Below are 17,552 nucleotides of genomic sequence, written 5' to 3' on the forward strand. Positions count from 1 at the left end.
ACCAGGGAATGATCAAAACAAACCATAATTCAATTATACTTTTTTTATCAATGATTTTTAATTAAAAAAAAAAAGCTTTAAGATAGTCCTTGCTGGCATATTCAATATAAATTGTTCACAAGTCGTAAAACAATACAAGAGTTGAAAGCTCATTTTCTGCTGCAAAGAAAAAAATGGCTGTAGGTTAAAGTGGCAGGATGAGGGTCATAGAAACCATTCATTTTAAATTACAATATTTCTCTTTTGAAAATAATTATGACTGCAAAATATAACATGCTTATTAACTTGGACAGCCTGCAAGTAGGGATTAGGGAAATGAGTGTTTAAGCAGAAGCAGAAATTCTGTGGAGCATTTGTCAAGCTGGGCAGTGAATCCTTCTCTCTGCACATGTACTGTTTGCAGGAGGACCTGGTGGTATAAGGTGGTGCTGTATGTGCTATACCTTAAATTACACTTACAGGCTTGCAGTGTCCAGTGCACCTCATTGGGTGACAGGTTGGCCAGGCAGCATGGCTTTTTCGAAAACTGATGCTCCATTTGAACAGATGAAAGCTACCTTCCTTTTTTTTTTTTTTAATTGAAATGACTGTGAGCAGTTTTCTGTCTTTCAAAGGTCTGAACAAAGTTAAAATGCTTCAAGTACAGCAGGAGAGAGAAGACTTGTCTCAGAGACCCTGCATACTGAGACCATTCTTTAGTACTTCTACATGATCTTGGTTTATACTTTCCTTGTCTCTGGTCAAGCCTGCCTCTTCTGTAGTCCATATGTCAGCCAGCCATTTCATCTGTACATTGGTAAGGCTCATCTCTGCTTAATCCTGCTGGTAGGAGACAAGGATGCTGGATTTCTAGGAGTTAATTCTTCCTTTTCCAGACTTCACGTAGGATATCTTCATTCCAGAGCTGTTTATAGGCTACTTGGATGCTTATCTTTCTAAAGACATAATCTCCTTTTTGGTATTTTGGGTTTCTGATTCATTATTTTTGTCCACAGCAATGATATCATAACCAAAGCACTGAAAGTTAACTAAAGACAAAGCTCTTTTTTTGTTGACTTTCTGGTTCAGTTGCAATTTTATCCCTCACTAATTCTAATTTTTTAATCTATGGGAATGACTGCTGTCACTTACGCTGTGGTAACTCACACTGAATGGCAGAGGGTTACGCTAGAGCTCGCTGCAGGTAGTATGCATGTGGTTGGCCACAGCTTGGGAATGTCACTTAAAATTTTCTGTATACATATAAACACAATGAGAAATTTTATACACGTTATTAGGTAAATCTCCATTTGGCATCATTAAGAAGTCAATGAAGATCTCTCTCCTCCAGCTAAGGACTGATCTCTACCAGTTTTTTGCCTCATTTACTGACCTGGGGTACTGGCTAGGGCTGGCAGCTCTTTCCGCTTGCTGTAGGAGTCCCAGGATCTCTGTGGAGCAGCTCCTTTAGGAAGCAGCTGGTTTTTCTGTCCCCCCTTCACTACCTGGATGACATCAGATGTCAAAGTCCAAAGGAATCTTTTAAAATGATTAACTAGATGCAGGTTTGGGGATACTGATTTGAATAACAAATCTGTGTAATCTTGGCATGCCTTCTACCTCTTTGTTTGTATTTCAGATAATCTACAGAATGAGTTTATTGGGTGAAATATTTCTTAAGAACAATGATTTATTATGCATACTGGAGAACTCTGGTGGTGGACTTTTGAATTGTGTTTGTATTACGCAGAGGCAGACAGGAAAAACTCCCACCACCATATGTTCTGAGGATTTTGTCAAAACTAACCTTTGTAGCTATGATTCACTTGTTGAATACAGAACATTTGCAGCAAGTTGTGGATGAACAGTCTCCAGACTGAGGTTCCTGTCTTGCAAAACACATGTGCACGCACCACGAACAGTCTTGATGAAGTCAACGTGATCCCTTACAAATTACAGAGATAACTCAAGGAACAATTTCTATGAACGAGGTACGAGCCATGACTCTGCAAAGGCTTGCATGTAGATTGATAGTTTGAAAATGTGTAGTCAAGTGTCTGGGTTGGCCTTTGAAGACTAGGGGTGAGGAATCATTCATGGAAACACATCAGTGTGTGGCCTGAAATACCAGAGAGAATCTTCAAGTGCCAAAGGTTGTCTCAGAAAATCTTGAAGTACCCAAAGATAGTTCCCACAGAGAGATAGTGCAGTCATACTACTATTTATTTACTAGAAACAATCTTTCAACTCTACTGTCAAAATAATACATATCTGTTTACATTTATACCACTGACACTGAGATTCAAGACTTAAAATAAAACTGGGCTAGATGCAGACCTGATGTGGGTGCTTAGCAATCACTGACTTCAGCACAGTCGTGACCACATTGCACTCTGTCTGGGCCAATTACTCCTTGGAAACAGGGAAAACCCCATCCGGAGTGTGAAGATCCTAAGGATGTATTGCATAAACATAGCCTTATCAGGCTTCTTAGAAAGCCGTGTGACTGTCAAGACAGAATGATGCAGACCCGATTTCAGGAGAAAAGTGATTCATCAGGACCTAAGAGAGCAGCTGGTACCTTCAGAGTGGGAGGGGAGCATTGTTTATTTTTAAATCCTCTTCATGAAACCAGGCTCTGGCAGCAGGCTGGGCAATCCTTTCAACCATCAGACCTAGTGCTTTGCTGTAAGGGTGCCTGGTGACATTGCAGAGAGAGGGGTACAGAAGCAGCAGGTGGGCCACCACGGTGCCTGCCTTCCCAGCAAAACACTTGAAGAACTTTTACAGATGGTGGGTGCAGAGGAACCTTGCAGGGAAATAAAGGGTCTGCCTTGGCTGTGAGAAAAGCAACAGAAGTCAGTCAGAGACCAAGAGAGACACGTAACCTACAAATGGTCTCCAGAAAGCAAAGTGAAAAATGTTAGGTAGTGCTAGAGAAGAGGTGGGGTGCACTCAGCATGTGCTTGCAGTGCATGACCATAATGAGATCACTTGTCCAGGACAAACTCAAAAGGGAGAGTGAGTGATACTGGGACCCTGTAGGGAGTTGAAGGAGATTGAATATTTGGGAAGTTTTTGGTGGCTGAAGTGTTTTCTAAAGATCCCTTTTCTACCCAGCTACATTCCTCAGTTCTTACATCAAGGTTATTGCATCGTTATTCACTTAGCCAAACGCTCCCTGATGTGACTTCACTGATGCTCCTTGAGTACACAGGGATCAGTTTGGCCAGTGGAAACCACTACAGGGATCTCAGAAGCTTGAGCTAATAAAATCTGCAGTGGGTGAGATGTCCACCCCTGATGTGCACACTTCTAAACATCAGATGCACTCTGCACTGAAACAGGTGAGGAAAAGAACTGCAGGGTCAGAGACAGCCCCGCACAAGTACTCTGGACCATTACACTCCCTACTGTACTGCCTCTTCAGCACAGGTCGCCCTTCTGGGCAGGCTTTCTGCAGAAGGTCTAACGATAACCATCAGCTTCAATTTTCATGCATGGCATCTGCTTTTGGGTTGAGCTAGTCAGAATTGGTTCGAAGATCTAAAACAACAGAATGTGACCGGTTTAAATCACTTATAAGTGCTCGTGTCAGATGAAAACGCACAATTTTCTTGCATCATACTACCTTAAAACTCTTTAACTTCTAAATGCAGAGCCACGTTACCACTAGTTTTAGCTTACGTCAATTCTTCGTGTATACAGAAACATCCACAGTGCTTTACACGCACACAGGGCAGAGCCTCAGTATACTTTTTATCCTTCCATTGAAAAGCAGCAGTCATGCAAATTAACACCAGCTGAGGGTTTTTCCATCCAGATTTATTTCAACAATGGTACCTTTCAGGCTTAAATAACATTAGGGCATATTTTTATTTCTTTTTTATTCTTGAAACAACTTTGTACTATGGAATTTTCATGAGGTTATAATACAGCTACATGCTACAGAAAAGATTCAGTAGCAAATTTTGTGAATAAGCCAGATTGGAAAACTTGAATGACCACAGACTCTATTGATCCTATTGCTCTGCTTGTTCTAGGTAGAGAGAAATGAATACATAAGTTGTGCTGATGCAAATACCACATTTCTGATCCAATGAAAGCTGACTCTTGTAAAGGTTGGGCCAACAGAAGGCAAATACGGCTACAGGCTCCCCAGCTGAAGAAGAGAGAGCCCTACAGGAATGGCAATGAATGCTACCTCGGTGACGCTGGGTGACCAGGCACTCCAAGAAACTTAGCTATTCACACCAAAATTATTGCTATCAGAGAAGCACAGGTTGAAAAGTGATTCTGTGGGATCCAGTAAACTCTTAAAATAATAAACTCTGAAATAATATTCTGTTGTCTGCATTAAAAACTAGCCAGTCCCCTAGAAATATTTCAAAGACAAATACGCTAGGTAGGACCCATCCAACTCTACAGCACTGGGTCATTTGTCTCTTGCCATTCTTCTCCCCCTGGCACCTAGCCCAAATAGCATGAATCACTTGGCTCCTTTCTTGGAATATGGTTTCCCTCCCAGTCGCTGTGATCTGTATCAAGGATTTCTGTCATTTCTGCTCTCATTTACTTTTATTCCAATTATTGCATTGGCAATAGGTGCTGTACAAACACGTACTGAGAGGCAATCCCTTTGCTGAGGACCTGTGTTTACACAGATGTGATGGCCAAGAGGCAGGCGAGGAAGAAATCCATCCCTCCCCTGCTCTGCCATGTCCCCGTCACCCTGAGCTGCACGTACCCAGGCCCAGGTCAGTGCCCTCATCTGGTGTTGGCCAGAACACTGTCTGTGAACCATGTGGTAACATGCCTCATGCTAGAAAATCCTCTAATGGGAATAAACAATCACTTTCTGATGGGACCTGAAGCTGGGATTCTATCTATTTGTAGGGTGGCCCAACCTCCGAGGAGAACATGTATGCACACAGCAGTTGCAAGCTTGCATTCTTAACTTTAATCCTGTAAAAACCTTACATGCATATTCCTTTTTTTTTTTTTTATTTGGTGAGAATTGCTGTAATATATGAGCCTGCGATGGTCTATTGAAAACAGACCCTTGAATAGGAAATGGAGAGTTTAGAGGTTATAAACTGCTAGTAATTTATTATTCTGAGATTGGCATATATTTTGGCGAAGTTAAAGTTGGCTGGAGTGATAGTGAGTGATGAAAGATGTTATGGCGGTTGAGAAGTGGCTGAATTCCTTTGTTTCCAGACTTTTCACTTTTTTTTTAAAAGCGCAGAATGTTTATATAGAAAGTGTAATATTGTTTTATGAGTATTTGCTGGACCCTGCTAAAACCAGGCATTCAAGCTTTACTCTTTTAACAAAGTGTTTTGTTATAGAATTCCTCTGTGTTTTTTTTTTAATGTTTCTAAATTAGGGTTAAACCAGGTTGGTATGTGGGGGCCATGGGAGAACAGCCCAGAAGTGAGGAACTGTCTGATATCTAATGGAGTGCACTTCGTCTCCAGGAGGCGATGTGATGGCAGGAGAGAGGACTCCTCCACTAGGCACAAAGAAGCGATAACACGGGCACAAAGCAGGAGAAGGAAGGCTTTTAAGCACTGGGAAAACCCTCAGCACATTGAGAGTTTAATGCCCCTAGTTTAAGATCCTGCCCCACGTCTGCTTTATGGGCCACCAGAGCCCGCTTGTTCCCCATGTCTCCGTTCCTTCACTGGGGACCCATGCACAGCTTTAGCCCGTGGTTATAAACTGCCATTCCTCCTTCTTGATTATCTCTATTTTCTCCTCCAAGACGGTGGTGTATGATGAGCCTGGACACACTCAGGAAGCACATTGCTCTTTCTGATGTTCCTCTGCACATTTCCTCTACATTTATCTCCTCCAGGTTGGCTTCTCACAAAAGTTGTTGGTTTCCTGCTCCTTGCTTGGCCCACTGAAGTCAGTCTCAAGCTGTTTTGTTTTTATAATAAAGGACAGCCTGTGTACAGAGCTCTGAGCCACAGGACCCCAGGATGTTGCATCAGCAAGGAGGAAACTTTATTAAGGAATGGAAGCTGCTAAAGCACACTCGATTTAGCATTTTGTTGTTGTGGGCCATTGCGTCAGGGCTTCCTTCAAGCTAAGTACAGTAAAAAGAGCAGCCACTTCTACAGCTAGAGGAAAAACAACCCCAGGCTAACTTTTAAGCTTTTTGGGAACAAGAGAGTCATTTTTCTGATCGTGCCATGCAGCCTGCGTTGTGATAACTTTCTGAGTCCCATTTAATACTCCCACTTTAATGAAGACCTCACATAATGCTTCTACTCTGCTCCAGCCTATTCGCATTATAATCTACTTAACTCCCTTTCCCAAGTAGCATTAAGAACTTTCAGTCCCCAAAAAGACCAAGCAAAGGTTATCTTTCTTGTCCTAGCAATGCTGGAGAGCAAATAAGCCAATAAGGAAAAAGTAGGGGAAAAAAGCAAAAGCTGTTGCTTCAGAGAAATTTAATAACAAAGTATAGGAACCCTTGTTCTTACAAAATAAAACACTGACCTGCCAATGGCTTCAACAAGGTGAGGATTATACCTCCAAACTATACAATTATTTTTATTTTTATTTTCAAACTCCTGAATATATATATATATATATATATTTAGCTTAGCACTGTGAGGCCTCAGCTGGAATACTTTTCACAGTTTTGGGCACTGCACTTTGAGAAAGATGTGAACCAACTGGAGAGAATCCAGATGAGAGCAACAAGAATGATCAAAGGTCCAGAAAATGTGATGTATGAGGAAAGACCAAAAGAATTGGGTTTGTTTAGACTAGAGAGGAACAGTCTGAGGGGAGACATGACAACAGTCTTCAGACATGTTAAAGACTGTTGCATGGGGAAGATAAACTGTTCTCTGTTTCTACTGGAAGTAGGCTGAAAAGAATAGATTTAAATTACAACAGGGGAGATTCAGATTAGACTTTAGGAAAAACTTTCTGTTGGTTACAGCAGTTATACCTGAGAAGCCATTACCTATGGAAAACTGTGGGATCCCATCACTCGAGGTCTGGGTACTGGTATAGCTGGGCCTGCTTTGAGGCAGAGGCATGAACGATACAACCATTCCAAGTCTTTTCCAGCTTATTTTCCACAATGTTAGGAATGTAGGAGAAAGACTCTGTGTGAACAGAACATTTTTTTTTTCTCTGAAGGAATTTAGACGTGTCTGAGCCAAGGGGTCTTTGAACAGGAGGTCGGCTGCACCCTTAACTACAAAGTCAGTACTGTTACCTTATAACCATTACAAACTGTTTGCAATTATTCCGCTGAAAACCAGGTGAAAGTTCTAATTCTCACCTGCTCTGAAGCCCCTGGACACTATTCTGGCAGTGGAGGCCTGGGCCAAAGAATCTGGCTGTAACAAAGCGTAACACCCTAAACATTGTAAAACATGCCATCCAGTGATAGATTTCTATGAACTCTGTTATATAGAAAGATTTAATACAGAAAGGAACCCAAAGATGTGACACTTTGTTAGAAAGTAGAAGATTACATAGTACAACATGTATTTTGGATTGAATTTACAGTGAATTTTAAGTATAAAATAGAATCAAAGAAAAACAGGTGAAAATAAGACAAATGCAGGGTGAGTTAAGACAAAGTGCCGGACTGATAATTTCAAAGATAACTGGGAATGTAAATTAGCACTTCTAAGATCCTTTGTTTCAATAGGTGACTTTTTTGGGGGGGTGAAGGGAAGGTTCTACTTGGTTGTCTGCTTTCCATTTATAATGAAAAAAAAAAAAAACCAAACAACAAAACAGGCGAGATTGCAAAAGCCAGCTTTTTCCTCAGTTTCTTTGGTGCTTTTTGCTAAGCAGCCTTGGAGCTACGAAGGTTCACAGTCTTTGAAACGTAGACTCATACCCTAGAAGTGTTTACAATGGAAAAATGAGTCCTTAAAATACATGACCGCATAGAGAATCGTATGGGATCTGCTGCTGATACACCTCCAGAGGACTGCATCCTGGCAGGGGCTGTGCATGAAGAGGCTCCCTCCTCAGACAGGCATAGGTCGCTGGGTCTGTGGAAATACTGACTTGGTTTTGAGCTGCTATACGTACTGGCTTCTGAGGAGAGAGTTCTGCAGAGGAGGAACCGTGTCTTTTGTTTTAATGTTTACAGGGCACCAACTCAAGGGTTAGAACGAGTACTGTGATACGTATATCCTCAGCCGGATGACAGAGCTTCCCCTGAAGTTGATGACGGTGTTAACAGTGATCATTTCCAAGTCCAACTGAATAGTACGGGGCCCTTTCACGGGACGGGTCATCACCAGGGTAGCACTGATCGGTCCCGTTTGCTGTACACAAAACAAGAGGAAGCAGGTGAGATTTCCAAAAACAGTTCATGAAAGCTATCATCTCAGGTGAGACCACGTTATGTCCACAGGCCTCGAGCAGCCAAAATAACACTGTTTTCTGTTGCATTGTTAGAAGCTACTGCAATTCACAGGAGAGCTTCATTTCAGCGTTTGGCTCCACCTCTGTGTTTTGTATGAACTATCACCTTCTACAGTTTTTAAAGCCTTTGGGAGCCCTGCACATAAAAGAAGCTATTGTGCATAGAAATTTGCTATTGTCTGAGTGGGAAAAGATGAAAACATGGTTTTGGAGTATGTACAAATAATATCACATTTTTTTGGTCAGATATTATTTAATTTGATGCAAAATCTATTATTACTTTGAAGCAGCAAACCCCAAGAAGGGGTTATGTTACCAGAGCTTTGAGAACAGATGTTTCTCTATGAGTGGAATCAGGGTTGGTTGTACAACTGCGTATGTTAATGTTGCAAAACCTCACCCTCTGAAGAGAGCTTTAAATATGTGAAGGCACGTCAGAAAATCTGTCCTTTAGTAAGTGGAAGCAGAGCTTTGAAATATCTGGCCAGAACAGTGGATTATGAGAATTTAAAAATTAGAGTTTCTGAGGTTAAAACCAAACGTAATTTGGTTTCCAACAGAAGCTTATGTACATAAAGTGGGACCTGTTTTACCATGAAAAGGAGCATTTATGTTGTATTTGATAATAGAAGCCCAAGAAAATGGTGAGGAGGAACTGGCCGGGCTGTCCAGGGCCAGGCTGTGGCCCCGGTACCGCAGCCCACCATGCAGCAGCCGGGCGGCCCTGTGCTTCCCAGTGCCCCTTCCCTCTCTGCCTGCTCCTGCTGTTCTCAAAACAAGGAATAGGCACCACCTGCTGGCTACAAACCTGACACACGAACGTGTTGCCGGTGAAGCAAAAGGACGGCTTGTGCAAGCAAAGTAGTCTTGGTGACAAATGAATGGGTATGTGATAAAGAAATACAAAAAAAAAAATAAAAATAAATAGCAGACTTGAGCGGTGAAGCTCATCAGTGGAGCCTTAGGAAGTGCCAGGTCAGCCCAGACAAGGGGAGGTCAGTGGGATCAGTAATGGCTTTACAACAGGAAAGAACTTGTGAGATGTGCATGATCATTCCTGGATCACCTGTCATTTTGGGAATTTCAAAACTTTTTATTTATATATATATATTTTTAATATTGAAAAGTTTATACTGAGGCTCGCATGAGGAACATGTTTTGAGATCTATTGAAATCTGTCATGCAACCATTTTCTGTGAAGCATGGGAGCCATCAGTAGCCACCAAACATCACTTAAGGTGAATATCAAAGCCAGACCAGCACAATGACCTGCATGTCTGCATGTAAAAATGTCTCATACTGAAGGTTTGAATGGTATTCAGTAAAAGAGTTCTGCTGTCAGAAAGAAATTCAGCTAACAAGAAGATACTCCAGGTTTTCTCCCAGCCAGCACCAGACTTACCCGCATGTAGAATTCCCTGCCCTCGTTCCCTGATTTGATTTGGAAGATGTAATAGGCTCCAGGGTAGCGAGTTGTTGCTTGCATCTGAAAGATGTCAGAAGGCACTGACCGCCCAGACACAATATCCATGACTCTGTACAAGATGGTGAATGGCTGATCTCGGCAGCCAGGGTTTTCAGCTGGACACATGCAGCGGCTAAAAGGGAGAGAGGATTGTCATCAGTGGTTACAAATTCCTGTATTACTTCATTCTTTACGTGCTGATACAGCTGCAAAGAACAATCAATCAATCAATCAAGTTGTCAAACAGCTAAAAGAATCAATGAAAATGTAATGAATTTGCGTATTTTTAGTATTCTCTGTGCTACTCCAGTCTGCTTATATCCCTGCCTTCTTTTTCTTGTCTTCTAGGCTTTGCCAAAATATCTTGGCATCCCACGTCTCCTTAGCTCACTTGAAAATCAGTACTGTCTTTAAGGCAGCTCTGCAGGTGTAGAATACCTTTTACATGTTTGTCCTGATAGTAATTTAAACTGAACTGTCCCCAGAATTAATTATTGGATCATTCCACTGAAAGTGCTACATAAATATTATATTAGCTGTTTAAGAATCTTTTATATCGTACACAAAAACATACAAGGAGACATCCTGGGTCAAACCAAAACCATCAAATCCAGAGCCCTAAGGAAGAATAGCAAATCAAGCATATGATGCTTCCACCCCAACAGCCTCCAATCATTTGTGACTCAGAAAACTCAGAACGGGTTGCCCAGGGAAGTGGTGGCGTCACTGTTCCTGGGGGTGTTCAAGGAAAGGTTGGACGTGGTGCTTAGGGACATAGGTTAGAGGGTGACATTAGTAGTAGGGTGATGGTTGGACCGGGTGATCTTGAAGGTCTCTTCCAACATTAATGACTCTACAATTCTATGATTCTATATTGTTAGCCCACAATGCATTTCTTATCCATCAACTTGTCCATCTTCCCTTTGCACCCTCAGGAACACTTGGCATCCATGGTACCGTGTGGCTCCACAGCCCCTGGCAAGCAGTGCACGGCCCCTTGCTGACCCCTCTCCTTGCATGGCCCCTTGCTGACTTTGATACCCTCAGCTCTTGGGAGCAGACTGTCAATCCCTGCTTATACTCCACATGCAACTCAGGTTTTTGTATTTGATCCTGTCATGGCTGAAGAGTCCTAACTTAGTTGCTTCTCACAAGGAATCTATTCCATGATTTTGTCCATCTTTGTGGCTCTTTATGAACCTTTGTCCAGTTACATTACATTGCTCTTGAAAGAGGGGATGGAACTGCATGGTCTTGAAGATACGGGTACACAATGGCACGTGTTCTAAGGATATTCCATACCTCAATTTCAGATTGCTTTTCTGACCTCTACTGAGTATGGCAGACTATGCAACTACCTATAACAGTCCTCAAACCTCACTTGGACTATGATTAGATCAGTGCTCTTCATTTACCTTGTGAAGTTGGCAGTCTTTTTACTTTACATTATTCTGCATTGAATTTCATCTGCCATTTTTGTTGCAGTCATTGAGGTTTTTTCCACAATTCTCTTCTTATCTTTCAACCTCTTATTCATCTGTGCCAGGGGTTGCTCACTTACTTATGGCTACTTAATTTCCATAGAAGCCTAAATTAGGGTTCTTTTCAGAAGCCTTTGGAAACCCAAGCAGACCGTATCAGCCTATGCCCCTTAGCCATAAGCTGCTGAATTCTTCAGAGAACTCCAATAAAGTTGTGAGGCAGGATGTCCCTTTATAAAATCCATGTTAGGGAATTTACTGGGTGGAAAATAGTTGCTTTCCCCCCCCCCCCCGTATTTCTTCTATAACCTCCACTATTGACACCAACTTCAGACAATTCCTCTGGCAAATCCTCCATACAAAAGTTCCTGGCATTACAAACATCCAATCCCTTCCACAGAGAACACAGATGCAAAGAATTTGCTTGTCTTTTATACTGACCACTTCTAGACATATGCCACAAATTAAATGCAGTCACATCTAGATATGAGCCAAAGCCACCAAATACAAAGCTCAGAGATCAAGAGTTTTGGTGGAAGATGATTTGTAAGTACTCCGCAGTTGGGCTCTGAGGAATTTAGATACATAGACTTTAAACATTTCATCTTCTAGTTTAAGATTCTACCACCTCTGAAGATAGGTAGAGCCAGAACTGGCAGAACAGAACTTGTCCATTCCTCAGCTGCCCTAGTTCAGAAAGCAATGTAAAGACATTAATGCATTGTCATGGGAAGCAGTGGATTCTTCATCTCTTGCTTATCTATAAAATACATTAGGCTACCAAGTAATCCTAAGTAATTGGGTTTAGTGCAAACACTATGGATGAAATTCTATGGCCTGCAATGCTTAGAGATATAGCTGGAGCTGAAACGTTTTGAGCCCCAGGCAGATACATACAAAAATGTGAAAGAATCAGGCAACTTTTAGAAACGTGCTGCCTCCCCCCTGATTTGTTTGCCCAAATAGTTCTGTATTTAAACAGGAACAGTGCTAATGGCCGCATTCAGATATACCCAATTTCCAGACAATGCAAATCAGTCTGTGGACTTTTCAGCACATTTAGCCTTTAAGCAGCAGGAAACTACTTGGACCCTGCGATAACTAGCATCTAATGTTTTTAAAGTACTTCCTGAACATGAGCTAGTTAATATTTACAGGAAATACTCATATTAACAAACGGGCTACATTTGAGCATATATGAAGTCAATTAGTAATGTAAGTAAATGTCTCATTACATTACAAACCTTGCTGGTTTTTCTACTCACTGATAAGTGTTTTTCCAGTCTAACTTCCCACACATCTGAGTATCATATCATATCCCACCTGGTGACCTGGTAAGGAATTGCAATTTATTATTTGTATAAAGCTTACTAATGGTAAATGCAGCAACAGCATGTATCTATAGCTCTTTAGGTACACTTCATGGTCGTGTTGCAAAAATGCAGCTTATTTGGTTCATTAGATATGCTTCACACAGACAGAATTTGCTTTTGTGGCTGTGGATATGTTACTCACTTCTCGTTAATCTGGATATAAGGATCCTCGCATCTTACTGGATCTAAACATTTATATTCTCCTGGGATATTGAAACACGTTTGCTGTGGAGTGCAGGTGAAGTTTCTAGTTTCACATTCATTGATATCTAAAACACAAGAAACAAGAGAAAGACAAGCAGGGAAGTATATGCAAGACACAGCTCTTCTACTACGATGTCCATCGTAAGGAATTGCCCCCAAATTCATAATGCTCTTGCACCATGAGAAGTGGCTTTTTGATAACCAGCCCCTCTTTTAAGACCAGTTTTTACTCCATTCATTTCTCGTTACTGGAGTGATTCCATATGCTAAGTGCTGCAAAAATAAGAAAGAAACTGGCTGCTCAAGCTTTCTGACCTTACAGAATGTGAAAACTGAAGAGAGATGTGCAGCAGAGAGGAAAGCATCTGAGAGCTTTACTGTGTAGCTGTTTCTTAGGCAGTAAAGCCTTCCTTACACCAATTGACCTCAGTGGGACTGCTTGTGTGATGATGTTCTCACCAGAATCACATAATTGGCCCCTACGAGTACGTCACTTATGCAATGCCAAGACCAAGCATCTCAGTCCTTGAAAACCTCTTTCCAGACACAGGACCTATTTTCTAGTCCCTCTGAGTGCTGGAATGTTCTTACCTTGGCAGCTTCTGCTATCATCAAGCAGGTTATAGCCCGAAGGACAGATACAGTAGTAAGAACCAGGCCCATTTACACATTCGTGCTGGCAGAGGAACTCTGAGAAGCTGCATTCGTCCATGTCTGCAATGGTAAAACACAGTTTAGAGTCTTTGGCTTCACAGTCAAAAGAGCAGTCCCACAAGCAGGGGCCATCCAGACTACGTGCCTATCACCCCAGCTGGAGTTTGGCACCTTCCAACTCCTTAGAGCTCTGAGGCAGCCTGGCAAAATACTGTTAAACAGGTTCTTGGCTAAACCTCTTTTTTTTTTTTTTCCTAGGGAAACCAAGGCCGCTGCTCAACACAATGCATGGCTCTTATATATTTATTTTTCTTTTTGAATACCTGTCACCAGTTGGCTGTGTTTTCGGTTCTGTTTTACGTCAGAGATAGTGATACTCCAACAACAAATCTGCAACTGTAATTTGTAAGCAGAGACTTGGTGGTGCTTTTCTTTCCTCTTTTTTTCTTTTTCTTTCTTTTTTTTTTTTCTTTTTCTGGAGAGCAAACTTCCCTTTCCCAGGGCCACATGGGTCCCAGCAGAAATCCTGCAGCCAGCCCTGGCTGTTTTATGTTTCTTAGCCTCTAGCCAGTTACTTGCAAGGCGTTCCAAGCAAGACTTCAGACTTCATCCCAGCTTGGGTCAGACCTACTGGAAGGCCCAGAGATCTCCCAGATACCCAGGAAGCTAAACAGGCTGTCCAACCTCTGATTAAAAGCAGAAAACGATCTCTTTTCCCCTTTTACTCATGAATTGATCAGTCATCATATTCTGCAGAACTGTGCTCAAGCGAGAAAGATGAACTTCTGAGCTGCACATGGAGGCATGGCTGACTGAGGAGAAAACACATGCAAAGGCGCTAGACTGAGGGAGGCTGCTGTTAATCATTTCCTTATTTCTCTGTTCAGGGGAAGTAAGAAACAAAAGCCAGAGTCCCAGCCAGGAACTCCCAAGTTCGTATTCCCAGCTCTGACATGTTGACTCTCCCAGGCAAATCACTTTTACTCCTCAGACTGAATTTCCCTTTCTTTAAATTGGGCTTAGACCATTTATACACTTCTGTTGTTTTGTACAGATGCACTTGAGAAAGTATTTGAAGTCCAAATATGCTTAAGTGGCTTTATGTCTGCAACCACATAATCAAAAGAGAGATGAGATGAAGGGAACTCTACACCTACACAGTCCTGTTAGTGTGTGGCTTGCTCCAGCGAGTTCACTGAGAAAAGCACTCCATAAGGGGACTGGGATATGGCCCACCCCCTCTAGGTCTCCCAGCCCAGCCCTCCAGCACCATCAGATTCAAGTAACCTGTGAGTAGCTGCTGTCAAGTGCTGAAGGTACATAAAGCCCCAAGGCCCCACATTGCTGCTGCCGAACCACACGGGGCAGACACATCCAAACCCTTCTGCAGTGCTTCTGGCTGCTGCATCTGCAGGGGCCATTCCCTTTGCAAGCCTCAGTGCTGTCCAGTGATTACTTGTGAAGTGAAAGAAGCTCATTCAGAGGAATCTCACCCACTTCCAACAAGTGTTTGCTTGTGCAGAAGGGTCAAGAGATGGTTTTCTGCCCTAAATCTGAGTGGTGGAAAATCCCTTTTGCAGGCTTAACTCTCAGCCACAAATGAGGTTTAAGCATAACCTCTCCTGGCACCATTTTGTACTGGCAATGTTTGTGTGGTATTGCACTCAACTTAGGTGATTCAGGCCCCCGGCTAGCTCAGGAGCATGTAAACAGGCAGAGAAGTATAATTTAGAAGCAGAAATTCTACTGGAAAGCAGAAATCTTAAGCTAGGTGCTGCAGCTCTACATGTTAAGACCCTTTAGAGATTTAGGTCTTTGTACTCTCCCTTGTAATAAGGAGATTTGCATGGAGGAACAACTTCAGAAACACTAATCTGTATACAGACTGCGTATCACATGTCTTCTCTTTCAGAAACAGCATGTTACATCTGTTTACTGTAAATTAAAAAACAAGTATTTTCCAGTGTGTTTTTCCTTCCAAGAAATATTGGCTGGATTCTCTAATTTTATCAGGCTGTGGGAACATTAAGCACAGAAATAAGTTTTGCCTTCAATTAAAATAAAGCAATAAAATAAAAACAAAAACAAGAGAGGGAAAAGTAGAGTGACATAAGCACAGTTTCATCTGCTATGAACTGAACATATCGGCTCTGCTAAGAAACCATATATTACTTCTGAAGTGCAGCCAGAACCATCCAGGGGAAAAGAGGGAATGTTTCAGACAGAAGTGTGCAGTTGTAAGAGCAAGAGGAATACATGCCTTCTACTGGCAAATGGAAAAGTGCTTTATGCATGACTATTTCTTTAATCACAGAAGAATGTTCTAGGACCGTCCCTAGTTTACTTGCTTTAATAAGGCTCCCATTTATCACTAGAAAGCGTTTTGTATGTTTTGCTGTTATCTTGGAGATTTTTAATATTTAGCTTTTTTCTTTAAAACTATTTGCAGCCATCCTCCATTGTGCTTTTCCAGGCATTTGCTGTGCCGTTTAACTGGAAGAATCAGATTAGCAGCTATCCTGCTGCTAACCATAGACCAAAGCAGAAGACTTGTAAAAAAGCATGTACAAAACAATACTTCGGGAAAGGAATAGATAAAGAAACCAGACCCAATAAATAACTGAAGACAGTTACCACTGCAGTTAACTCCGTCAGCTTCCAGTTCATAGCCAGGTTCACAACGGCAGAGAAAAGAGCCATAGGTATTGACGCAGGACTGAGTGCAAGGGTTTTCGCCTGTGCATTCGTTCACATCTGCGGGAAACCAATGCTCATTGCATCAATGACTTCTCCCCAAACTCTATTTTCAATTCATTACTGTAAAGCATTTGAAAGAGATTATCTGTACAGTAAAAATGGTTTGTTCTGAAAAACATAACCAAGTCAGTAATGTTTATTTTGATTCAAGATGATGTTTGGAAAGAGCATGTTGGAAACACAACATGCATGGAAGTGAAGGATTTGGGGAATATCTTCATTCAAAAGAGTAACATGGAAGATGGGATGAAAATTTTATTACAAAGACTTCTCTCTTTATCCTGTAATTTTAAAATTGTTGGACCGATTTTGTCATAACAGACCTGAGACGAAATGCAGGAGCATATACCTGAGGAATTAAATGCAATGAGGAATGGTCCTTATGGAAACCTAGGGCTATGACAAAGCCTTTTTTTTTTTTCCCCTTTTAGGACATTAGCAGCTTCTGGTAGGTCCTCACATCATTAACACAGACCATTTCCTGGAGAATGTGGGAAGATGCTCTGCGTTGCTGCTTAGCTAAGGAGAGGCTTCATGGAGAGGTTGTGTCAACTTGGATTCAGGTAGCACATCACAGCAAAAGGTGGTCAGGTGCTCAGGACCCTCATGTGGAGCTTGGGAGCCTCGGATCTAATTTTTTCATCTGACAGAGATTTCCTGTCTCAGGTGCGTCACACAGCCTCAGATTTTAAAAATACTTCAGTGCCTAAATCTCAGTAATTTCCGTGAGTGTCTTTAGGGGGGTTTGGCCTTGTGTATATCTCTATGGATGCATTGCTCACGTCGCACCTCTACCCCTCCTAGGTACTGTGGTGACAAACATATGGTCACATGGGAGCTACAGAAATACCTCAGACAGACTAACCTGTCAACATTTCAAAAGCAATGTTGGGAAGGTTACCTGTATGCTAAAAAGTAAGCAAGTTTTAAGAGTGTTGCTGGGTTGGGACCAAAGATTTCAGATACGGTACAGCATACACGGTACCTTGGCATGATCTTCCGTCATCATTGAGGGTAAAGCCTGGGTTGCACGTGCAGGAGTAGGAACCGGGCACATTGGCACAGAGCTGCTGGCAGTAGCCATAGCGACATTCATCTATGTCTACAAATGAGAAAGAGAAAAAATAGAGTGATCTGCATTTTCATGTGCAGACACAAAGCATCAAGCACACCGAATCAATAGTACCAGTAACAGAGAAGTGACCCAGCACAGTGGTTACAGAC

The 17,552-nt window shown here is 41.9% G+C and overlaps 2 protein-coding genes across 4 annotated transcripts in view; both read right to left on the reverse strand.

Annotated features, from left to right (window-relative positions):
- TC2N (tandem C2 domains, nuclear) overlaps window positions 1-7,264 on the reverse strand; it is a 49,708-nt gene extending 42,444 nt beyond the window's left edge. Inside the window, exon 1 of one of the 2 annotated variants that reach the window (XM_080596303.1) lies at window positions 1,373-7,264. The gene's annotated coding sequence lies outside the window, so the exon portion shown is untranslated. Of the gene's footprint in view, window positions 1-459 lie in introns of both variants that reach the window. The other variant, XM_080596287.1, reaches the window with a different exon arrangement.
- Window positions 7,265-7,410: 146 nt separating this feature from the next.
- Window positions 7,411-17,552, reverse strand: part of FBLN5 (fibulin 5) — a 46,957-nt gene continuing 36,815 nt past the window's right edge. For both annotated transcript variants that reach the window (XM_080596310.1, XM_080596311.1), the window contains 6 exons: window positions 17,314-17,430; window positions 16,206-16,325; window positions 13,509-13,631; window positions 12,856-12,982; window positions 9,797-9,992; window positions 7,411-8,294 (listed from right to left, as the gene is read on the reverse strand). In XM_080596310.1, the coding sequence (XP_080452436.1) occupies window positions 8,133-8,294; window positions 9,797-9,992; window positions 12,856-12,982; window positions 13,509-13,631; window positions 16,206-16,325; window positions 17,314-17,430 (845 nt within the window). In that variant the 3' untranslated portion in view covers window positions 7,411-8,132. The remainder of the gene's footprint in view (window positions 8,295-9,796; window positions 9,993-12,855; window positions 12,983-13,508; window positions 13,632-16,205; window positions 16,326-17,313; window positions 17,431-17,552) is intronic.

This window comes from Anser brachyrhynchus (genome assembly GCF_964034855.1).
Source record: "Anser brachyrhynchus genome assembly, chromosome: 5".
In the NCBI taxonomy this organism is placed as follows: Eukaryota; Metazoa; Chordata; class Aves; order Anseriformes; family Anatidae; genus Anser; species Anser brachyrhynchus.